The sequence below is a fragment of the Doryrhamphus excisus genome, chromosome 12 (assembly GCF_030265055.1).
Source record: "Doryrhamphus excisus isolate RoL2022-K1 chromosome 12, RoL_Dexc_1.0, whole genome shotgun sequence".
In the NCBI taxonomy this organism is placed as follows: Eukaryota; Metazoa; Chordata; class Actinopteri; order Syngnathiformes; family Syngnathidae; genus Doryrhamphus; species Doryrhamphus excisus.
Window position 1 is genome coordinate 6,715,863 of NC_080477.1, and position 26,515 is coordinate 6,742,377.

The following is a 26,515-nucleotide window of genomic DNA, read 5'->3' on the forward strand; positions in this document are numbered from 1 at the left end:
GGACAGATTTGTACTGTGTAGGTTACCCATGCACACCTTCTTCCTATAGAAAGAGTTGAAATGAGAACGAAAATTAAAGAATGGAGAATGCATGGTAGACAGAATGCGAAAAAGAAAGCTATTTCTCTTTTCACCCCAACATTAAAAAAGTATATCGAAAAGATGAAGTACCTTAAAATAAGGAGAATAAGAAGGAGATAGTGGGAAAGAATATACCATCAAAGCTTCTCATAATTGGTGATGACAGAGCAGGAATGCAGGTGGATCACAAGTATGATGGCCGGATTAGCCTGCTGCCGTGTTTAATGTAATTGTCACTTCATTTTATACTCCTATTACTGACACAGGAATAGATTACATGTGTTCCGTGAGGTGGTTCACATGGTGACAAGCATTGTGGCTTCTGTTGAGCAGTCCAGTGGGCCCTGCGCATTTAAAGGCAAAGACAGGCGTTTATTTAACTTGTAATTTTTGATTAATATGAACTTTTTGCAGATTTGTGTAACCTATTTAACATAATTAACTCGTAGTTACTTATAAAAAAGTATCTATTAAACATGAATAAATCAAACCAAGAATCATTTAAGAATAAATCTATTGTATTGGACAGATTTGTACTGTGTAGGTTACCCATGCACACCTTCTTCCTATGGAAAGAGTTGAAATGAGAACGAAAATTATTAAGAATGGAGAATGCATGGTAGACAGAATGCGGAAAAAAAAAGCTATTTTTCTTTTCACCCCAACATTAAAAAAGTATATCGAAAAGATCGAGTACCTTAAAATAAGGAGGATAAGAAAGACATAGTGGGAAAGAATATACCATCAAAGCTTCTCATAATTGGCGATGACAGAGCAGGAATGCAGGTGGATCACAAATATGATGGCTGGATTAGCCTGCTGTCGTGTTTGATGTAATTGTCACTTCATTTTGTACTCCTATTACTGGCACAGGAATAGATTACATGTGTTCCGTGAGGTGGTTCACATGGTGACAAGCATTGTGGCTTCTGTTGAGCAGTCCAGTGGGCCCTGCGCATTTAAAGGCAAATAAAGGCGTTTATTTGATTTGGTTAAGATTACACTCGGCTGTGTTGAACCCTCTTAAACCCTCTAAGTGATGGAGGTGTGGGTGCGCCACACTGTGCCGGACTGCGGCAAAGTGCACTGGCCACACCTCGTTGGCGGGTATGGGTGCGGCAGGTAGGGCAGGTATGCCACGCCTGCAACTTGGTCTAGGAAAATAAAGCCGATTCTATGACATTCAACAGTTGTAAAACTTTTTTGAGGTACTTTGTGTTTGAGTTCACCTGGCACATTGTGTGTGTATGCATGGCTTGAGGTACTGACCAATCTGTGGGGAGCTGATTGCTCGGGCTCTCATTATGTGGCCAGTGGCTGTAATGGAGTGTGACAGTAGCGTGCTGTGCTCTGGATCTCTGTCCTTCCAGGCTGCAAAGCCAATTAAACACACTCCGCTCTGCTCTCCCAGCTTTGCTCTCCATCAAATCTTCATCGCCGCTTTCCAGCTCTAACCATCCACTCCTCTTCCTCACCTTGTCCTTGCTGAACCTTTTCCAACCTGTTCCATCAGCTACAACTCCAAGCTCATCTTCCAGTTCTTTGCTTCTGGCTCCGTATTTCCTGTCATCTACATGACAATCCGAAGATTGTTTCTTGTCCTCCCTGCTGCATCTCCCCTCCCTCCCAGTCACACCAAACTCACGCCTGTCTTCTGATGCCTTTGCAGAAAAACGGGACTTTAAGGGTTAGAAGAATCGCAAGGCTGCAGGCAGAATGTGATGAGAGCTTCACACAGTACGCACACACACACCAATGTGTGTGTGACACAGAAGTGGCCCAAATGTGGCCCGCAGGACACCAGTTTGAGGCCCCCGCCTTGATATGAAAGTTTAATGTTAGTGCGGCCCGTGCAAGTTTGATATGGATGCTGTATGGTATCATGTACCCAGAAAAAATGATTACGTTTGATTAATGTTCATGTTAAAGGTTAAATAACTGTTAATAGTTATCCTCCCTATCCGTGTGGAAGTGGTAAGTTTTTGGCTATTTAAGTTTAAAGGAAATAACTTGAAGGCTACCGTTTAGGTCGCTAGCGCTCTAGTTTGCGAGTTAGCATGTGTCTCAAGACCCTGCAGTTGCGCAATATGTTGTAAATAAAAAGAGTATAAATGTGACTATAGTCGTGTTTTGTCATGTCTACAGGGCTCTAATAATGCTTTGTTCATTTTAATCTGAAAAAAATAATTTGTCTACCCACCAACTATATGTGGTTTCTTAAGTTTTTATTATTTGCCGTTTTATTATTATTATTATTATTATATTTATTTATTACTGATTGATTGATTTTCTTTATTCTTGATTTGTTTATTTATTTTTCATCTTATTTTGTGTAGAAAAATAAAAAGTAAGATATTTGAGAACAGTGGAATGTTTTATCAGAGCTTTTCTTGTAGAAAATTTGAACCAAAGTGAAGTTTTTTTAATTTTTTTGTTTTGAATAAATGCGTTTTTTTTTTTTTTTTCAAAACCTGATGCGGCCCAGTCTCACCCAGACCCGAGCTCCAGTGGCCCCCAAGTAAATTGAGTTTGAGACCCCTGACTTGGGAGAAAAGCGGTAAAATCACATTTCATAACATTACCCCAAAAGAGACACATAAACACACACATTCCTGCATTTTTAAGTCTCTAAAATCATTCTACTGCAAATATGAGAAATATTTTTTCTCCCTCTTAAAACCTCTGACATTAAAACTAATTCCAAGCCAAGAATTCCCTCCCTTTAAGGGAATGTGTGTATGGAAAGTCATCCATTAATACATAGTACATACTCATTCATTTAAAACATGGACATAGACAGAAATGAAAATACTTGGTACCTGTTTTGAACCAGCCGTCATCAGTAAAAGATTCTTCAGTCTCTTGAGGTTTGTTCCAGTACTCCTTAAAGACAGATGGACCTCGGACCTGGAGCTCCCCTTCCTTCCCCTCTAGACCTGGCCGTACCTTTGACATTGAGATGGAAAAGGGAGGGGAAGACATTCATCGTTTTTTGACAACTAAGCGACTGCTGGAGCACACACACACACACAATATAATATATATATTAATATAGGTAGCAATAGTCACTGATATTGACAACCACAATAATAAACATATTGTTAAATGAATATCAATCTAAACAAAACATGATTTTAATTATTATTATGTGCATAAGATTGATCAGAGGTGTGAAAAACTGTTTGTCTCCTTGATTTTTTTGCATGTTTGTCACACTTAAATGTTTCAGAACGTCAAGCAAATTTAAATATTAATCAATGACGACACAAAAAAGGGTTTTTAAATTAAACATTTTATTATTCAGGGGGAAAAAATCCAAACCTACATGGACCAGTTTGAAAAATTATTTACCCATATTCAACTTTATTAGACCCTGTAGACATGACAAAACACGACTATAGTCACATTTATACTTTTTTTATTTACAACATATTGCGCAAGTGCAGGGTCTTGAGACACATGCTAACTCGCAAACTGGAGAGCTAGCGACCTAAACGGTAGCCTTCAAGTTATTTCCTTTAAACTTAAATAGCCAAAAACTTACCACTTCCACACGGATAGGGAGGATAACTATTAACAGTTATTTAACCTTTAACATGAACATTAATCAAACGTAATATTTTTTTCTGGGTACATGATACCATACAGCATCCATATCAAACTTGCGTGGGCTTTCATATCAAGGCGGGGGCTTCAAACTAGTGTCCTGCGGGCCACATTTGGCCCGCGGGCCGCGTGTTTGAGACCGCTGGTCTAAGACATATGTGTGACAAACAAACAAATACTTTTTCACATTACTTTATTATTATTATTATTATTAATATATGTGTATTTTAAGGTGTAAAACATGTATGTAACTACCTGAGTCTCTTTGTGGTTTCCCTCTACAATTGTAGTGTAGCTTGTGTTATTCATGACAATCCGCACTTCCACACCAGGCAGTGGCAACCCTACAGCTCCTGTCACAAAGGTGTGCGCACGCACACACACACACACACACACACACACACACACACACATAAAATAAAAATACAATCATTGTCAATCATCCAGGTTTTCTCATGCATTTCAAAGTTAAAAAATGCCATACATTTGAAAAAAATGTGTTTATTATTGCCAGTAATGTGTGTTCCAAATGCAAAAGTGACCTGTGTTAAGCATTCAACAAACGTTTGAGGCCGCCATGGTAGATCATATGTCATAAATGCTACGGTAAGTATCCTTGTGGCATACAATAAACATACATAAACATACATACAATAAACATCATATAGCGCTTGTCTCATAGAAGGAGTGCTCTCCTCTAAAATGGTATTAACCTCTGTTGTAATGTGGTGTCCGAAGGCCAAAACAATTCAGGAGGCAGACTTGCAGTTCGCTCAGTCTAGGCACATTTATTTAGCTTAGCAGAGAAACTTATGGAAAACACTAAAAATAAAAAAAAATAAATTGGAAAAAAAAAAGAATGACTTGACTTCCCAAAACAACAAGAAGAAAAAAAGGTATTCGCTCACATCGCTGCTCCTCTTATAGCGCTCCCAATCTGCCCAGAATGTCCCACTTTTATCCATAGGTGAGTCTACAAAACACATCTAATCATGAAACTCTTAAAACCGATTTCAACACCATCATCCGATGCGACCGTACTGCTACTACTAATCTCCATAAAACATGAACCCATACACATATTTCCCTACCCCGAACCCAAAATTAAATAGCCTCTGTGTATCAAGAGCCCGTCGGATCTACTCTGACCCCACACACCCCCACAGCATGGACTGTTTTCTCGCCTGGCGTCTAGGAGAAGGCTCTGTAGCATCCGCTGTAGAACAACCAGGTTTAGAGACAGCTACTTCCCCCTGGCCATCAGACTGCTCAATGCCAAATAAGCCCCTCTACCTGCCCACACGCATAACCAAAACTTGAAATTATTGTTATTTATTCTAAATTATTTAAATTATTTGTACAAATTACTGTTTACACTGTACATTGTTCATATTTAATCTATATATTCTCCACATTATTTATTATTTATTCATTTTCTACCGCTTATCCTCACGAGGGTCACGTGAGGTGCTGGAGTCTATCCCAGCTGTCTATTATTTATTATTTATTATTTATTATTTATTATTTATTATTTATTATTTATTATTTATTATTTATTATTTATTATTTATTATTTATTATTTATTATTTATTATTTATTCATTTTCTACCGCTTATCTTCACGAGGGTCGTGGGAGATGCTGGAGTCTATCCCAGCTGTCTATTATTTATTATTCATTATTCATTATTCATTATTCATTATTCATTATTTATTATTTATTATTTATTATTTATTATTTATTATTTATTATTTATTATTTATTATTTATTCATTTTCTACCGCTTATCTTCACGAGGGTCGTGGGAGATGCTGGAGTCTATCCCAGCTGTCTATTATTTATTATTCATTATTCATTATTCATTATTTATTATTTATTATTTATTATTTATTATTTATTATTTATTATTTATTATTTATTATTTATTATTTATTATTTATTATTTATTATTTATTATTTATTATTTATTATTTATTTCATTCATTTTCTACCGCTTATCTTCACGAGGGTCGCGGGAGATGCTGGAGTCTATCCCAGCCGTCTATTATTTATTATTTATTATTTATTATTTATTATTTATTATTTATTATTTATTATTTATTATTTATTATTTATTATTTATTATTTATTATTTATTATTTATTATTTATTATTTATTATTACATGGGAGCCAGGCAACGACATTTCGTTGGCAATTTCACTGCGGTGTTATTGTGCAATGACAATAAAGAAAGTCTATGTCTATCCCTGCCTAAATACCCATCCAGCCTTACAACTCCCTCCCCCCATCCCCAGTACATGGTATGGTCTGATGATGTCACTAATGATGTCACCAAACCTATAAAACCCAGAGACTCATGGCGGCTCCTCCCCAAACATTCCTGCAAGTGACTCCCTGGTAAGTATCCCCAGGTAAGACGAACTCTGTACACCTGTTCGAATCCCAATTTAGCCTGGATTAACACAGCACTATTATCAGTGACGTAACTCCACAAACAATGACATCCTGAATACAACAACACAAGGGACAAGTGATGAGTTCGAACTCATTCACTTTGTCACAACCTCCATCCATAAAGCATAACTGGTGACAAAATGGTTTGCTGAGCCTGGAAAATACAACGACCCAAAAGCCATTCCTTTGAGTTGACTCTAAGGAAACTCTAGATTTTAAGACAGAGTCAACCTCAAGCCTTAATCGTGAAGCGTTTACCTGCAGCTTTGACAACCTCTTACCAAAACCCAGAAAGACACTCTGCCAGATGATGCCTTTAGTACTTCCTTTATACAACCACTTAAAAGCATCCCTAGTACTGCTATCTCTCGTTTTTGCTCGGGTCCTTCAGCCCCTGTCTCGCTACTGCCGAGTGCTTGACAAAGCCTTTTAGTGCAGCACAGTTTTGTTTAAATGGTTAAATTAAGCTGACAGGATTTGAAAAAAAAAAAATAACAGGGTGTCAAAAATGAAGTAACTGTTGAGCTGAACTCATGTTTAAGTGTAACAAATAATGTTAAAATGTGAATATTCCCACACAGCAACTGGTGTCATTTGTGTGGAAGTCTGCTTCAGTGATTATAACAGAGACAGTAGTGGAGTGGGGAGGTCTTCTGCTGGTATTTCAGACGCTATTTCACAGACCGCAGCTCTATTGATAAAGAACCTTGACTAAAGAGTTATTCTCAAACAGCATATTGATTTTGTTCATTGTGGGCTTGATTGGCAATGTCTTTCACTCACACACACCCTAACACTTGGGTGTAGTGACCACAGACATCACTTGGTTATCATGATTGTTCTAGCTAGTACAAAGACATTTCGGGTGTACTCCTACACTAATCAATTCAAAACAAATGCACTCACTACACTTTCCTGCTTTTGCATAGTGTAGCGCCACTTTAAAAAAAAATCATTAAGATCCAAATGTGCAATATGCAGGCGGCACGGTGGTCGAGTGGTTAGCGCGCAGACCTCACAGCTAGGAAACCAGGGTTCAATTCCACCCTCGGCCATCTCTGTGTGGAGTTTGCATGTTCTCCGGGTACTCTGGTTTCCTCCCACATTCCAAAAACATGCTAGGTTAATTGGCGACTCCAAATTGTCCATAGGTATGAATGTGAGTGTGAATGGTTGTTTGTCTATATGTGCCCTGTGATTGGCTGGCGACCAGTCCAGGGTGTACCCCGCCCCTCGCCCTCTCGTAGAAAATGAATGAATGAATGAATGAATGAATGAATGTGCAATATGTGGGCGGCACGGCAGTCGAGTGCTTAGCGCGCAGACCTCACAGCTAGGAGACCAGGGTTCAATTCCACCCTCGGCCATCTCTGTGTGGAGTTTGCATCTTCTCCCCAATGCATGCGTGGGTTTTCTCCGGGTACTCCGGTTTCCTCCCACATTCCAAAAACATGCTAGGTTAATTGGCGACTCCAAATTGTCCATAGGTATGAATGTGAGTGTGAATGGTTGTTTGTCTATATGTGCCCTGTGATTGGCTGGCGACCAGTCCAGGGTGTACCCCGCCTCTCGCCCGAAGACAGCTGAGATAGGCTCCAGCACCCCCACGACCCTCGTGAGGAAAAAGCGATAGAAAATGAATGACTGTGCAATATGCGGGCGGCACGGCAGTCGAGTGGTTAGCGCGTAGACCTCACAGCTAGGAGACCAGGGTTCAATTCCACCCTTGGCCATCTCTGTGTGGAGTTTGCATGTTCTCCCCGTGCATGCGTGGGTTTTCTCCGGGTACTCCGTTTTTTTCCCCACATTCCAAAAACATGCTAGGTTAATTGGCTACTCCAAATTGTCCATAGTGGTAATGAATGAATGTGCAATATGCATATCCGAGCAATTTTTGATCAGGGCTGTATATGTTTTTTTTTTTTTATTCTCATTACTTTTTATCAGCTCTATAGTTATGGAGTGGTACAGAGTGAGACCTCTTCACTCCATACCACACAGAAACACCGACGTGTACGGCATGTGAACCCTATTGGTTCAAGATGGACACACGACTATATCTGCGGTGTGGAGGTACTTTAAAGTGGATGACAAAAACCTTGCAATTGGAAAGTGTGAAATATGCAAACTTGGGATTTCATGAGGTGGGAAGGAAACAGAAAAACAAACACCCAACACAATACAGCCAGTTTACCCAGGCAACTCAACCAAAGACGAGTCAGTCCACCCTGCAGGATATATTGAAAAGGAGAGAAAAAAAATGCCCCGCAACAACGCTAAGGTGCAGAGCAGCACAAATGATGACCTCAATGAGTGACCTGCCATTCGCCTTTGGAGAAAACCTGGAATTTCTTCTGCTTATGGAGCACTTAGAACCCTGATATGACATGCCCTCTCGCCACTATTTCACAGAGAAAGCTATGCTAGCGCTTTAAAAGAAGATACTGAGAGACATTTTACATGCCTGCTGGATATTTTAATTTGTGGTGCAGTTTGTTTTTAGTACATTCATTCATTCATTCATTTTCTACCGCTTTTTCCTACGAGGGTCGCGGGGGCGCTGGAGCCTACCCCAGCTGTCTTCGGGCGAGAGGCGGCGTACACCCAATCACAGGGCACATATAGACAAACAACCATTCACACTCACATTCATACTTATGGACAATTTGGAGTCGCCAATTAGCCTAGCATGTTTTTGGAATGTGGGAAAAAAAACGGAATACCCGGAGAAAACCCACGCATGCACAGGGAGAACATGCAAACTCCACACAGAGATATCCAGGAGTGGAATCGATCTCGGGTCTCCTAGCTGTGTGGCCTGCGCACCAACCACTGTACACCGTGCAGCCTATTTTTATTTAATATTTACACATAAGTTATTTTATTACTTCATTGTCCAAGCTACCTCATAATACTCTGTTAAAGTGTTGATAGATGGTGATAGTCTATGTGTTATGGGCATGCCCAGCTGCGAGAAGGCCGGGGGCCTCACAGCTACCCTGGGAATGTCTTGAAGTTGGTTGGGGACTGGGAAGTCTGGGATTCCCTACTGAGACTGCGACCCCCGCGACCCGTACAAGAAGAGTACAATGGAATGTACCAATTTGTGAAGCAACAATCTTATCCTCCGTCAAGAAAATAACTCTTACATACTTTGTACTGTACGTCTGGGCCCCCGGAAGCAGAGGCGTAAGGCCGAAAAACAGCTTTTATTATATTTAATAAGAGCCACACAAAGTACAACACAGGCAACAAAGGAGGCTACAGAAACCACATTTCTCCTTGACACAAATAAATGTCATTGTATGTGACAACAAGATGAACGTTTGTCGGTGCAGAAATATTTTCACGAAAATGCAAAGTGTGAAGATGATGTAATCGTCTCACATATTTACATATCTACAAGGGCAGTATGACCTAGAAAGACACGCTGCTGTTTATCTACGATGCTCTAAAACTGTAAGACACATAGCAAAAGTAGGCCAAACTGAAAGATGCCCCACATACAAGGGAATGTTTAAATAATAAATAAATCTGTCAATAGAGTATATGAGTACCGACCATTTATTAGAAAAATACATTGTCTGCAAAAGAATCGCAGCGTGTGAACCCCCCCCATTTCTTTTCTCTGTGTGTTTCCTCCGGCTGCTATTGATCCATTTTAACCTACTTTAAGACAAGACAGTAACACAGCCACTCCATCACGCACTAACCCATGCCTGCAAACACTTACACCTGTGCACACTTTTCTCTCATAAATGTGTTTGTGCATCAATAGAAGCACACGTCTCTTAAAACTCCTCCTAATAACCACCTGAGAGGAATCAAACGCAGCCTGTTCAGTTGATGCCAAACATCACATGACCAACAAACAAAAACAACACCAAAACATGAGGATGCACTTGCATGATAATTAGGTTTACCCGTCCAAGGGAACAACGGCATGAAAAAGGAGAGGGGAATAAGAAAAGTGTATGGTGACAAGAGAAGAGAGATGTTGGAAAAGAGAAGCAAGCATCCACCTCTGATCTGACCTCGATTCAACACTGCTTTTGTTCCTGCATGTGTGAACGAGGTATAGGATTGGGATCATGGGACTTACCTGACTGTGGATCAAAACACAACATGTGAAGCTGAGGGAATGCTCAGAAACATCAGTTGCCATAAATATAGTCAAGACTAATTTTATCCTCTTTTATGAAGAAAATAACACTGAGTTTTAAGTCATTTATTTGACGCCTATGCATTGTTGTTTCCCTCAGCTATGATGAAAGCTAAATTAATTCCTTGAGGAAGCTTTTTATATTCATGACGAAAACAATTCAAACGAGTCAGGAGTAAGTTTTTGTTGACAAGACGAGGCTGGATGAAAATTCATTTTCTACCGCTTTTTCCTCACGAGGGGTGCTGGAGCCTATCCCAGCTGTCTTCGGGCGAGAGGCGGGGTACACCCTGGACTGGTCGCCAGCCAATCACAGGGCACATATAGACAAACAACCATTCACACTCACATTCATACCTATGGACAATTTGGAGTCGCCAATTAACCTAGCATGTTTTTGGAATGTGGGAGGAAACCGGAGTACCCGGAGAAAACCCACGCATGCACGGGGAGAACATGCAAACTCCACACAGAGATGCCCGAGGGTGGAATTGAACCCTGGTCTCCTAGCTGTGAGGTCTGCGCGCTAACCACTAGACCACCGTGCCGCCATTTCAATCCAATCCACTTTATTTATATAGCACATTTTATAAACAGAGTTTCCAAAGTGCTGTACAAACTAGTAAAATTAAAAAGTAATAATCCAAAACTAAAAGATCATTTAAGAAATAAAATAGTAAAATAGATATTGAAATATTAAAAACAAGAAACAAAGCAATAAAAGTATAAAAAAATAAAACCAATTACAATAAAAACGAAGAACTAAAAGACACAGGACAATACGACTTACTCCGAGTTAAAAGCCAGAGAATAAAAGTGGGTTTTAAGACGAGACTTAAGATTTTGGGGGCCTTTTTTTACTTGGGAGGGGAGAGAGTTCCATAGTTTGGGGCCAACCACAGAAAAGGCTCGGTCCCCCCTGGTCTTAAGTCTCGTCTTAGGCACCACAAGTTGGAGCTGGCCCTCGGACCCCAGTGACCGCGCTGGAGAGTAAACTTGGATGATGTCCGAGATGTATTTGGGGGCCAGCCCATTCAACGCCTTAAAAACAAACAATAAAATCTTAAAAATCAATCCTAAAACGAACAGGCAACCAATGTAGGGAGGCCAGAATTGGGGTTTCTGCCTGTTGTGCAGGTAATCTTTCGGTCAAAAAAACAACAATGCTTTCGATCTTAGCATGCAGCGCACTTCCTGTTCAACATGCTGGTGGCTGGTGACATGAAGGTAACAACAACTTGTGTTAAAATATATGCAAGCCTTTGTCCCCTTGTCACAAAAGACCCTACAACAACATTTGAACTGCAGGCCTCCCTTGTCTCAATTAAGGGCGGTGTTCATGAAGGACACTGGGGCAAAAACGGTATGCATGACATGAGTTCCAGGATGAAACAAAAATATGAACAAACATAATAATGGTTTATTATGATTACTAATTATAATTATTTAAATTAATAATTATGTATCCGTACTGTATATTATCACATACTACAGTATTAATTGGCCCTGTACCCTAGAAACCACCCATGAATGATACGGGAAAAGGCCAAAATGATACTGTGTCAAAGCCCAGGGCAGTGATACTGATAAAATATAGAGTTTAACCATGTCTAGTATCAGCCCCCGTAGCTGTCCACTCAGCTGCTCTGGTATCGTGCCCGTGAAACAACCAATCAGAGAACAGCACACGAGTGCTTAGTGCCTAGTGCTTCTCCAGTCACCAAAAAACCCAAACTTGATTAATGGAACTTTAATTATCAGACATTGATAAGATAAGACTGTTGATAAAATATTATTGTTAAAATATTTTTGCAATTGTTGTGTTTACACTGTTTAGATATAATACATGTAGTAAACTGAACATTTTCTGGAAACAAAATGGTCTTTTGATTAAATAGTACGTGATAATAAGCTCATGATTAAATAGTATGTGATAATAAGATCATCACATGGTTTGTCTGGTATCAGGCCAAGTATCATGCCCCCAAGTGTCAGTATCAGCCCGAGACCGAAGGTATGATACTTTGTATACTTTGATACTTTGAGTTGCTGTTATAGCTGGCAGATTTTGGAATACATCCACTTTCCATGATTTTTTTTTTGTTTTTTTTTTTTTGCAGTTAATGCGTTTGTTGTGCCCCTGAATGGAAATGAAATATGTATGAGGAACCAACTTGAATACCTGGGATACGTTGGCCCTGCAGAGGGTTTGACAGCGCCATGCCGATCTCAGTCATGCCGTAACGTTCCAGCAGTGTGTGTCCCGTGATGTCTTCCCACTGCTGCAATGTGGGAAGTGGCAGAGCAGCAGAACCAGAAACCATGAGTCTGAAAGGGGAAGGTAATGATTAAGAAGGTAAAATATATAATATATATATATATAATATAAACTATATATGGAACTGTGTACTGATTATGTGATGCACTCAATTGTAATCTGATGCATGTTCAAATGAAATAAAACCATTGCCATAAAAAACACAATATATATAATATATAACATTCACTCAATGACCCCAATATTAAGTAAATCAGACAATGTAATGATATCCACTACTTTGCATTGGTGTAGAACTGTACAGCAAGCGGTATAGTAACACCTTTTCTAGTTTGAAAGTGGCAAAATTTGTAATTAAATTTTTAACATACTGACAGTGTCAATAGAAAATCAACATTAATATAATGTAGGGGTGTCACAAGGTCTCATGTCAAAATTAACAATATGTCTCGTTCAGAACAAAAATATATTGGGGACAATTGGAGTAGGAACTATAATAAATGAATTAATTCATCACACAATAACTGAACTCCAAAATTTCGGCAGTCGCAATTTATTGCCATATGCATTTGTGTCATTTTACTCGTTTCTCACCTCCAAAGAGGCAGGAAGAGCATTCCCACTGTGCATTAGTTTCAGCACCTCAGCACATTTATCCCATAGAACAATGACATGAACGGAGTGAGATTTTTCAGGGCTGTAAAGTGTGAGCATTTCAGTTGCATATGCGCCGAGAAATTAGACTGTGCAAGTGGAAAAAATACAAATGGAGCATTCAACCCTTTCATTCGCCTTTTGCTCCTGTGATAAGTCCTACAAAATAAATAAAAGTAGAGTACAATTTTCACGTATCTGTACATGTATCTTCAAGTCTTTTTTTATAATTTTTTTACATTGACAAACTCGCGTTGACCCTTGATGACGTTTCAGCTGTACAAGCTCGTGCTGTTGTGAGACCTAAGTAGCTGTTATCAAATGGATAATGGAGCTTTGCAGGAAATATGACTGCTCTCTGTGACGTAAATGCTGCCCCACTTATGTGCTAAAAATACTAAAATACTAAAAATCGTAACTTCGCTCCCAATTCCTGTGCAAAACACATTCTAAAAAGAATGTGTTTCCTTCGTCATGCATTGACTATCAATAAGAGGTCACGAGAGGCTTTCGGCAGGAGACGCCTCCACAAGCCTGGTGCGTGTGCACCACTGTGGAAGCCTACCGCCAGCCTCTGCCACAAAAACACCCCCAATGCAAATTATATTAGTACATTTGCCAATGGAAATGTTTTAATTTAATTTGAACATGCATCAGATTACAATTGAATGCATCACATAATCAGTTCACAGTTCCACATGTCCAAAAGGAGTAGGAAGAAGCAAAGCTTATTAAGCTTGTTCACTTCCTGCCTTTCTGATATAATTAAAAAAATGTTTTTATTATTTTGGGGTTTTTTTTTGGTCACATACCAAAGTACAAGGTGATATGAGCATCCAATGACATAATGGGTACCATAGTAAGTGTCAATATAGTGATATATATAGCACATCATGACTGGTTCAAGACTCTTCATCCTTGTATTTAGCAAACATCAACTGCTTGTATTGTTTCTTGAATTGGCTCATCGTTGTGCATTGTTTGAGGTCCTTACTCAATCCATTCCATAGTTTGATTCCACATACTGAAATGCTATGGCTTTTTAACGTAGTCCTAGCATAGAAGTGTTTCAAATGTACTTCTTCCCTGAGATCATATTTCTCCTCTCTTGTAGAGAAGTATTGGATGACATTTTTAGCTAATTGGTTATTTTTAGCCTTATGCATTATTTTAGCTATTTGAGGATTAACTATATCAGCAAGTTGAAGTATTTGTGATTTTAGACATAAGGAGTTAGTATGTTCTCTGTAGGCGGCATTATGAATTATCCTTACTGACCTTTTTTGCAGTACATTTAGCGAGCGAAGATTGCTTTTATAGTTATTAGCCCATATTTCCACACAATAAGTAAGATATGGTAGAACCAGAGAACAATAAAGAGTGTGGAGTGATTTCTGATTTCATTATATAAATAATGAATTTCGTCTTGTTCTCATTGAGCCAATCTCGTGTGTGTCGTCTCATTTTGCAAACCGTTTAATGGCACCTCTACAATCCTGTAATATCTGATCAATATCTGGCATTGAATGTCATTAGATTGTCTTGTGTAACAAACTTTGTCGCCAGTATTGTACACAGATGTGTCTCCTTTGGATGCCCACTGTCCCCAGATGTTTACTGCCGGTGCTTTCCTTCATCGCAAAGCTCATACCTGATCCTCTCTTTGCACACCGCCTTGACAAAGTCCTTGACATGAGGCTGTGTAAAGTGCTGATGATAGTAGTGAATGAGTTTGGAGTAGATAGTTGGCACAGCCATGAAGACATTAACCAGTGGAGCTTTGGAGCTCAGCAGCATCTCCCATACCTGAGCAGAGACGTCGTAAAAAAAAAAAAAAAAAAAAGAGAGATTAGCTTGGCATCTGGCTGCACAGGGCAGAAGGAAGACAGTGATAAGAAGCATAAGATGGACACGTCCAATATGAATAGAAATCCGACATAAATGCTAACATCCATATTTGTATGCGACTTGAAAAGCACCTTTTAGTTTGGTTTATTTGATTTAAATGGCAGGTGTGAGATGCAGGAAGCAGCCTCATATAGTATTAAAGCTGTCAACACGCAAAAAAAAAAAAAAAGAAGGCGAGATTTGAAAAGGTCACAGGGAGAAAAACAGCAGAAAGCTGTGGGGCACGACTGACACATTGGCCGGTTGAAGGGGGGCTTCTATGCAGCTCTGTTAGACAAATGTGCTGTTTGACTCCACGGGAGAGGCTACACATGCCCTTCTCCACAGAGAAAGGAGGTCCACACACAATATGCAAATTTAAAACTTCTCTTCTTCAAGGATAAAGGCTGTTTACACTCGTCCATTCCACCTCATCCCTCTCATGCATCACATCAAAGCCAAACATGGGAGGATGGGAGGATGGGAGGGCAGCGTGAATTAAGTGAAGGTGAACGACAGCTTCTTTAAGTCTGTCTCCTTGTCCCCTCCCCCGGGAGACAGATGCTCCTCCCCAGCTGTCTCTCTGTCAACTTATCCTTACTTCTACATTCATTCCATACCAAGTGCTTCTTTTTTATCTATACTTTCATCCCTTCATCTTCCTGTCTCTTTTCACTATCTCTGCAGTCTATCGCTACTTCACCTAAACACAGGTTATAGATCAATGTAGTACTGCACTTTTCCTGCAAAGACATGCAACACAAAGTGATTTACAGAATTAAAAACAATTACCACAATTAAAAGGAAAAACAAAGAAACAAAAGAAAGCCCCTCCTTCCCACCCTCCATACTAGACACACACACACACAATCACACACACAGCAGTGAAATTGCCAACGAAATGTTGTTGCCTTGATCCCGGGTAAATAATAAATAATAAATAATAAATAATAAATAATAAATAACAAATAATAAATAATAAATAATAAATAATAAATAATAAATAATAAATAATAAATAATAAATAATAAATAATAAATAATAAATAATAAATAATAAATATGAAATATGAAATATGAAATATGAAATATGAAATATGAAATAGTAAACAAATAAAAATAAAAATAAATAATAAACAATAATTTACAAATAATAAAAAATAATTTACAAATAATAATTTACAAATAATAATTTACAAATAATAAATAATAATTTACAAATATTAATTAATAAACAATAAATAAAAATACAATTAAAAATACAAATAAATAATAAATAATAATTTACAAATAATAATAATTTACAAACAATAATTTACAAATAATTAATAATTTACAAATAATAATTTACAAATAATAATTTACAAATAATAATTTACAAATAATAAATAATAATTTACAAATATTAAATAAAAAATAAAAATAAAAACTAAATAATAAATAATAATTTACAAATAATAAATAATAATTTACAAATAAATAATAAATAATAAATAATAAATTTACTTTATTTGTATAGCACTTTTCCTGCAAAAACATGCAACACAAAGTGCTTTACAGAATTAAAGACAATTACCACAATTAAAAGGAAAAACACTAAGACAGACACACACACACACACACACCCACACACACAATCACACACAGTAGGGAGACATGGCATGTCACTGAGGATCAAGGAAACGCCACCTTCGGGGCCGTCCACACTGGGAGGAGCCCGGGGGACCCGCACCCGGGCCCCCCGACTCCGACAGACCCCCACATTAAAGGGAGGAACCCCCAGCCGGCCGGGTCGAAGGGACCCAAGGATGGCACCCTCTCAGCAGACCCGACACAGCCCCCAGTGTGGAGGACCCCGCTGAGGAAACACTGGAGTTAAAAGCTAAAGACTAAGAGCATAAAATAGGACGAAAAAGATAAAAACATAAGAAAAGTTTAAAAATATTAGTTAAAAGCCTGATTAAAAAGGTGTGTCTTCAATCTTTTTTTAAAAAAATATCAACAGTCTCCGCAGTCCTGAGGCTCTACATCACACAACAATGTCTTTGTGGCTAAATAAAATAAACACAAAATTAGACCTGATTAACTTACATATTCAAATTCCCAATTCCTTGATGAAGGAATTAATTAGGAATTGGTATTACTCAAATCAAGTGCCTCCTGCCCACTTTTACTTTTTATAATAACAGTGATATCACACGCTACACAAGCTAAGCTAATGAGGGTGTGCCTGCTACCGTACAGACAGAGAGTGACAAATTATTACTGTCTCTCACTTTCACCATTGTGGTTGCTGTCTATCATGTCCAGTGGAGCGGTTCCACCGGAGTCCACCAGAAGGGGAGAAGAAGGCAATTTATGTCTGTCAAAGAGCTGGCCTCTACCTGAGGGATAGGATGCAGTGAGAACCCAAATGCATGGACTGCATGCTGAACACCTCAGTGAGCTGCTGGGACCTGCACTCAAGGTGGGAGTGAAATACCAATGCGTTTTTTTTTTTTGTAATAAAATGAAACTGTGAGCATCCAAAAAGTATTCACATTTTTCACCAACCCAAAATAATGTTAGGGTGCAGTGGATCCCTGCACATCCCCCACGATTCAGCATATACTCGTAAATGAGCACATTTGTGTGTTTTTTTTAATCAGAAAATTCATTAATTCATTCATTTCCGACTGCTTTTTCCTCACGAGGGTCGCGGGGGGTGCTGGAGCCTACCCCAGCTGTCTTTTGGGCGAGAGGCGGGGTACACCCTGGACTGGTGGCCAGCCAATCACAGGGCACATATAGACAAACAACCATTCACACTCACATTCATACCTATGGACAATTTGGAGTCGCCAATTAACCTAGCATGTTTTTGGAATGTGGGAGGAAACCGGAGTACCCAGTAATATTGTTGAGGTGTTCAGGTAGGAATAAAGTAAAAAAATAAGCGTCAGACCTTGTTTACATCTGTGAGGACACTACACATTCTCAGTCTACACTCATGCATATGCATTAATTATGCAACAAAATATTAACGGAATTCATGGGTGAATCAGGGCGGCACGGCGGACGAGTGGTTAGCACGCAGACCTCACAGCTAGGAGACCAGGGTTCAAGTCCACCCTTGGCCATCTCTGTGTGGAGTTTGCATGTTCTCCCCGTGCATGCGTGGGTTTTCTCCGGGTACTCCGGTTTCCTCCCACATTCCAAAAACATGCTAGGTTCATTTGTGACTCCAAATTGTCCATAGGTATGAATTTGAGTGTGAATGGTTGTTTGTCTATATGTGCCCTGTGATTGGCTGGCGACCAGTCCAGGGTGTACCCCTGCCTCTCGCCCGAAGACAGCTGGGATAGGCTCCCCGGGTCCCACCGGACCCTCGTGAGGATAAGCGGTAGAAAATGAATGAATGAATGAGTTCTCCTCCTATTTTGTGTGGAAGTGGTAACTTTTTGGCTTCTTATTTTGTCTTTCCCCACCCTCGGCCATCTCTGTGTGGAGTTTGCATGTTCTCCCCGTGCATGCGTGGGTTTTCTCCGGGTACTCCGGTTTCCTCCCACATTTCAAAAACAGGCTAGGTTAATTGGCGACTCCAAATTGTCCATAGGTATGAATGTGAGTGTGAATGGTTGTTTGTCTATATGTGCCCTGTGATTGGCTGGCGACCAGTCCAGGGTGTACCCCGCCTCTCGCCCGAAGACAGCTGGGATAGGCGACCCTCGTGAGGATAAGCGGTAGAAAATGAATGAATGAATGAGTTCTCCTCCTATTTTGTGTGGAAGTGGTAACTTTTTGGCTTCTTATTTTGTCTTTCCCCACCCTCGGCCATCTCTGTGTGGAGTTTGCATGTTCTCCCCGTGCATACGTGGGTTTTCTCCGGGTACTCCGGTTTCCTCCCACATTCCAAAAACATGCTAGGTTAATTGGCGACTCCAAATTGTCCATAGGTATGAATGTGAGTGTGAATGGTTGTTTGTCTATATGGGCCCTGTGATTGGCTGGCCACCAGTCCAGGGTGTACCCTGCCTCTTGCCCGAAGACAGCTGGGATAGGCTCCAGCACCCCCTGCGACCCTTGTGAGGGAAAAGCGGTAGAAAATGAATGAATGAATGGGTGAATCAATTACTTTTGTCAATTAATTTCATCATTCAATGGTGGTCGTGGAATGTAATGCCTGTGAAAAGCGGGGATCTATTATGTATCCTGAATAAAATAACAAAAAGGTGGCTAATTTGAAAAATTTTACAATTATGGCTGTTTTTTTAACCTTATTAGACCCATTTCATTCAGCATTAAGTACATCCTTTGACAGTCGGTAATTGCTAGTACAAATATGCATTACAACATTACATTAGTTGTGGATTGTTGGATTGATGTATTCTTCACAATTTCGCTGCAAAGATTTTGCATCTGAGATTTAATAAAGTGAATGTCATTTTGTTTTAGGCTGTCGATAAGACGGACAAAAAGGGCAATTGGAAGAAATAACCTTGAACAGGGGCAGAAATGATGATGGACATTTTTTCCCCCAATGTTCTATCATTTTACCGTTCGGTCTTTATAAATTGATTGTGAAGACTAAATCGAGTAGTCACTAGATTACATGATAAGTGGAAGAAATCATTGGCGATTGTGAAGACTAAATCGAGCAGTGAGTAGATTACATGATAAGCGGAAGAAATCATTGGCTGCGGACGTTGTCTTGTTATGCCTGCGCCTTTGTAATTATCTCACATTATATACGATGGAATTAAAATCCTTTTTTTTCATATTTAATATCCATAATAATCACTGCCGTTAACACCAGTTTCCTTAATAGCTGACTCGAAGCAATGCAATAAAACCTTCAGCATCGTAATCATTGTAATGCTGAACATTCTGTACCTCTTTAGGACTACAGAAGAAGAGGAGTAGTGTCTTTGAAAAAGTCCTGGGTTACCCTTTAGAGAAGTTGAGGGATAAAAGAAACAGACTCTTGAGTATTTCATCAAGCAACTATAACTTCAGGACAATAAAGGCTTTTTTTTTCTGAGGTTAAGAGAATGGGCTTTGTGGTTTGGTACGCAAGGTCAGGGATAACAGTCGAATGCTGATGGCTAAGGAGAGTGTAGCAATGCCTTTCTGACAGATACACTTGTCCTTCAAAGGTCTTTGCTTTGCATCTATGCCCACAGCCATTAAAAGGCTCTTGGGGGGCCTGACATAAAACACCTATATGTTAGAAAACAGTTGAATAGTCTTTTTATATTCCAGAGACACACACACACACACACACACCTTGTTCCATCCTCTCTCAGGGCCAAATATGCGCCATCATTCTTCAATGTCAGCGCATCGATTGATCCGCTGCTTAAGCTCTTACCGTGAGTCGGCATTGGTCAGATACAAAGCCACACAGGGCAATTAATCACTCGGGCCAAAACACTTAGTCTGACAGCGAGAGAAGGGTAGGAGGAGGGGACAAGGCAAAGAGGAGATGAAGCAAAGAGAGACGAAAAGTGGAATGGAGAAAGAGAGACACTGATAACCAAACTACTGTCGGCATACAGACAAGAGGAAGTCAACCGGAAAGAGCTGAAGCTCTCAAGCCTGATATACTGTATTCACCTCCTAAGCCTTGCAGATACAGTAAACCTCGGATATATCGGATTCAATTGTTCCCACTGGTTTTGTCCGATATAAGCGAAATCCGTTATATGCGTATACCGGAAAAGGTCAGTTTACGTGTAAAACGGACCTTTTCCGGTATACGCATATATTGGATTTATATCCGGTATATGCGTAAATTGGATTTTATCCATTATAAAAAGGCACGTCCTTGACTATGTTTCCAATGTACCTGGACTGGGCAATGAAAAGAGACGTAAGGTAATGAGAATTTAACTTTATTGGACTCTGAGCATAACAAATTGTTAATTAAGCTAGGCCCTGTTACGCCCGTCAGGCCTACGTTATTTCCAATAGTGAGGTTAAGATCTCATTCACTGCTGTGCTAGTATTATTGACGTCACTCACTTTTATATTTGTCCTAAATCTGGAGCCAGGAGAAAGACAATAGCCAGTGACATCAACAAGATTAGCATAACGATGCGGCCATCCGATATATGCGAGGGAAATTTAATGGAAATGGATTGGAACGGGACTGGAGATTTTGTCCGAAATAGGCGGAATCCGTTATAAAAAATCCGATATATGCAATGAATTTTTATTGGAAATGCATTACAGAAAAATCGGTTCTTTTTTATCTGTCCGTTGTGAGCGAATTTCCGATATATCCGAGGTTTACTGTACACCTCATTTTTTTTTTTTCAAAAATGCACCAATAGAAATATTTAAAGCAAGACTGCACCTTTTGTGGTTGGAATTCAGGCAGCATGACACAAGTGGCGCCGACCCAAAGTGGGCACAGGAGTTTGTTTACAATGCCGTGCACATGGTGGAGTGGAAGCGTGTGGAGTATGATGTCGTCTTTGGACCACGCCCACTCGGAGACCAGACACTGGACCTGAGGAGGAGAAGAACAGGGAGTCATAAGTATTGATGAATTATTACAGATAACATTAGCCTTGTTGACGTTTTTCACAACAGCGGCAGGAGCCATCAAATGTGTTTTTTTTTTGTTTTTTTTTTATCTTTGCTGCAGTAATTAACATGATTGCAATGAGTCTGAAAGTATCACAGCATGATGATCATACTCAGGAATACAGAAATAATATCCCCTGCAGTTTATATAATTAGGTCAGTGTTGTTCATGTTATGTTAAATCATTGTTTTCAATTCTCAGAGCATTGGAAATAGAAATGAACATTTTTTTTTATCCTGATTGATACACTGTTTTTATATGAATATAAAACTTGACTTGGAAAATAAGCATCATATTGTTACATTTTTGTGCACTGACGGCAGACACTGTCTTGCATTCTAGCAGATAAATAAATCTTCACTGACTGACTAAATAGTTCATAATCACCGACACACTTGCAGGAACACAATTCCAGAGGTCAGAGGTCAGATGCCGCATGATGCTGCATTTTAAATCCCACCACTGACCACTTAGCCACGCGGTTAAAAGACACTCCGGAATCTGATCATCAACAAAGTGCGACTGTACCCAACTAATAAGGCAAGAAAATTACCATATACTTTATATTTTGTTCTTCCAATTACTGTACTAGCCAAAAAATTTAACAATCCCGAATATGTGGGCACTATAAGATAAACATCTGTGGGGAAAATGGCGAGGAACTACCGTAATTTCCGGACTATAGAGCGCACCTGATTATAAGCCTCACCAACTACATTTTTAGAGGAAAACCGATTTTGTACATACACAAGCCGCACCTGTATATAAGCCGCATGTGCCCGCATTAAAACATGTAAACATATTTACAAAGAAAGACGGTACACAGAGAGAGTTGTCAAAGTTTTAATAATATAACTTAACAATAATAATAATATAACTTTCTTGTGACGCGGCAGTAAAACGGTAGCAACACGGTAACAACACGCCGCGGTCTTTTTTACATTGCTCCAGTTCTTCCCGCTGCCGTTTCCAGCGTCTCACCATCGATTCGTTTATGCCAAGTTTACGTGCAGCAGCTCTGTTTCCTTCTTTATCGGAAACGCAAAGTTGAAATCTATTTTTTTTACTCGTATTGGTTGAGTGTTAAGTCGATGAGTGATGAGTTTAGCAGCTGTTTTCTTCTTTATCGGACAGCTCGATTGCTTTTAGCTTGAAAGCTGCGTCATATGCCTTTTTTTTGCATTTTCCACGATTAGGATATGTTCACGCTAATTTAATTAATGCACAAGACGGTCTTCCTCGACGCATATATTCCACCGGTCTTAATCTTACCTTTTCTACTCGAGAGCCCCTGGCGGCCGTGAGAAAAATTACATAAATTGGCCGCATCACTGAATAAGCCGCAGGGTTGCAAGTTTGGGGAAAAAAAAGTAGCGGCTTATAGTCCGGAATTTACGGTAATGCAGAAAGGTAAAAGGTCTTGTTGCTGTTATATGCTCTTAAAATGTATTTTGTATAGAAATCATTTGGTTTACCAGTACTAACTAATACTATGTTTGTTTATGAGAATAATATTGTGTAATGTGTGCTTACTTAAAAAGCTAAAAATGGATTTGGAACAACCTAGTTAGTTGATTTTACGCATCATAACTCCGATCAGAATTCTCACTGAAAACTGGAAGGGTCTCTTGTGTTTGCATTTTCACAAACAAACAAACGTAAAAAAAACACACAAAAAAAATCATAAAGAGCAAAGTATTCAAAATAAAAGTGAATTAAAAAAAACAGATTAAATACATAAACCCTGGGTTATTTGCAGACTTTGATTTGATTAGAATTGTATGTGTCCAAGGCACATACAGTAAACAAATAAGCAAAAATTGACAAATACAACAAAGGTGATGTCTGATAATATCGGCCACCAACGATTATCAGTTTGATATCAGACAAAAATATCTGATTTCGGGTGATATTGTTATTGGGATCTTCCCTTTGATGAGAACCAATGTAGAAAAAGTAGCAGTAGGCCTTTCACAATAACATATTTTCCAGGTCAATAATTGTCCTATTAATCATCCACCGATATTGGATTTTTGACCTTTATTTAAAAAAATAATCATCATTAAGATGTCATTCAAATGTGTCATGTCACATTTAAGCCACTAGAATTAGATGGTACACACTATTCCGATTTGTGGTGTCAAAACTGCAATGCAGCAGGTGGAAAAAAACAGACAATACCAACGTTTTTTTTGTTATTGTTCAATAAATCGATATATGCATTATCATGGCAGGCTTACATAGCACAAACATTGCATTGCGGAGATGGCAGTAAAATGCAGTTATTACTCTGTCGCTTAAGCGTTCTCTGGGAAAGAAATAACACCCTGCTTCGAGGGGAAGTTTTTGTGTAATTTTGTGTAATCATTCACAATCCTTATGTGAAACATGAACACATTTTTTCTTTTCTGTGCATTCTAATGCAGGAAAATGAGTTAACATGAGATAGCTAACAATGGACATCATGGAAAATACCTAAAAAGAAAAACAAACTAAAAGAAACAGTGGCGGCACGGCGGTCGAGTGGTTAGCGCGCAGACCTCACAGCTAGGAGACCAGGGTTCAATTCCACCCTCGGCCATCTCTGTGTGGAGTTTGCATGTTCTCCCCGTGCATGCGTGGGTTTTCTCCAGGTACTCCGGTTTCCTCCCACATTCCAAAAACATGCTAGGTTAATTGGCGACTACAAATTGTCCATAGGTATGAATGTGAGTGTGAATGGTTGTTTGTCTATATGTGCCCTGTGATTGGCTGGCGACCAGTCCAGGTTGTACCCTGCCTCTTGCCCGAAAACAGCTGGGATAAGCTCCCCGGGATAGGCTCCCCGGGTCCCTCCGCGGCCCTCGTGAAGATAAGCGGTAGAAAATGAATGAATGAATGAGTTCTCCTCCTATTTTGTGTGGAAGTGGTAACTTTTTGGCTTCTTATTTTGTCTTTCCCCACCCTCGGCCATGTCTGTGTGGAGTTTGCATGTTCTCCCCGTGCATGCGTGGGTTTTCTCCGGGTACTCCGGTTTCCTCCCACGTTCCAAAAACATGCTAGGTTAATTTGTCACTCCAATTATCACAATTATCCATAGGTATGAATGTGAGTGTGAATGGTTGTTTGTCTATATGTGCCCTGTGATTGGCTGGCTCGCCCAAAGACAGCTGGGATAGGCTCCGGCACCCCCTGCAACCCTCGTGAAGCGGTAGAAAATGAATGAATGAATAAAAGAAACAGCAACAGTAATACATTAACATAACTGACCAAGCTACAGCGATATTATTATTGTAGCAGCTAACATGAAAAACTATTTTTATCTGGCTGACTAACACAACACCTTGCTAAGCACTCATCTCTGCGTCATTCAGACGGAAGAGTGGATACCTAGCTCTCAATTTCCCTACAAAGACTCAACAAGATGCACTTTTGCCATCAACATTTTCTACCTGAGGACTGGAGCACACGCCTTGTGCTGGAAGACACAGCCATCCCAAGAAGAGAGGACATCGTCAGTGTTGTAATATCATCGTAACATTGTAATAAGGCAAGATACTGCAACTATTACATGTTATCATCAGTGTACGTGTTAATGCATGATCACAGCATGTATATCAAAAGATGCAACATTGTTAGAAGTTTTTGTAGAGGTCTTCATAGTCAAAGTAGGTGTGTCCCAATGACGTGCATTATTAGCTAGCTCATGTTATCTTCTGTTATAATGCACATAAAAGGGAAAGAAATATGTGTTCGTGTTTCACATAAAGATTGTGAATGATGGGCAAAATTCCCTAAAAAGTGCAATGTCTGCCGTGCTCCTGTTATGTACACTAGCTCTACCACCTAAAAATACTAGTGTTTACTTTAAAGCAGGGGTCTCAAACATGCGGGCCGCGGGCCAAACGTGGCCCGCAGGACACTAGTTTGAGGCCCCCGCTTTGATATGAATGTTTAATGTTAGTGCGGCCCGCGCAAGTTTGATATGGATGCTGTATGGTATCATGTACCCAGAAAAAATTATTACGTTTGATTAATGTTCATGTTAAAGGTTAAATAACTGTTAATAGTTATCCTCCCTATCCGTGTGGAAGTGGTAAGTTTTTGGCTATTTAAGTTTAAAGGAAATAACTTGAAGGCTACCGTTTAGGTCGCTAGCTCTCTAGTTTGCGAGTTAGCATGTGTCTCAAGACCCTGCAGTTGCGCAATATGTTGTAAATAAAAAGAGTATAAATGTGACTATAGTCGTGTTTTGTCATGTCTACAGGGCTCTAATAATGCTTTGTTCATTTTAATCTGAAAAAAATAATTTGTCTACCCACATATGTGGTTTCTTAAGTTTTTATTATTTGACATTTTATTATATATCGGTTGATATTGGAATCGGAAAAAAACATTTTTTTAAAACATTCAAAAAAACATATTTCAACATCTTATAGAAAGCCATCCTAGAGGGTTTTTATAAAAGAACACATGTTTTCGTCTATGCCAGGGGTCTCAAACTCAATTTACTTGGGGGCCACTGGAGCTAGGGTCTGGTTGAGACTGGGCCACATCAGGTTTTCCAAAAAAAAAAAAAAAACGCATTTATTAAAAACAGAAAAATATACAAACTTTTTCAGTGCTTTGGTTCCGATTTTCTACAATAAAAGCTCTGATAAAACATTCCACTGTTCTCAAATATCTTAATTTTTATTTTTCTGCACAAAATAAGATGAAAAATAAACAAATCAAGAATAAAGAAAATCAATCAATCAGTAATAAATAATATAATAATAATAATAATAATAATAAAACAGCAAATAATAAAAACTTAAGAAACCACATATAGTTGGTGGGTAGAC

General features: G+C 39.2%; 1 protein-coding gene across 3 annotated transcripts in view; it reads right to left on the reverse strand.

The window, feature by feature from the left end:
- acsf3 (acyl-CoA synthetase family member 3) overlaps window positions 1–26,515 on the reverse strand; it is a 53,266-nt gene that overhangs the window by 20,975 nt on the left and 5,776 nt on the right. For 2 of the 3 annotated variants that reach the window (XM_058088763.1, XM_058088764.1), the window contains exons 3-7: window positions 21,459–21,614; window positions 14,887–15,041; window positions 12,486–12,631; window positions 3,943–4,040; window positions 2,901–3,027 (exon numbers count right to left, since the gene is read on the reverse strand). In XM_058088763.1, coding sequence (XP_057944746.1) covers window positions 2,901–3,027; window positions 3,943–4,040; window positions 12,486–12,631; window positions 14,887–15,041; window positions 21,459–21,614 — 682 coding nt within the window. Of the gene's footprint in view, window positions 1–2,900; window positions 3,028–3,942; window positions 4,041–12,485; window positions 12,632–14,886; window positions 15,042–21,458; window positions 21,615–25,123; window positions 25,264–26,515 lie in introns of those variants that run through there. The other variant, XM_058088766.1, reaches the window with a different exon arrangement.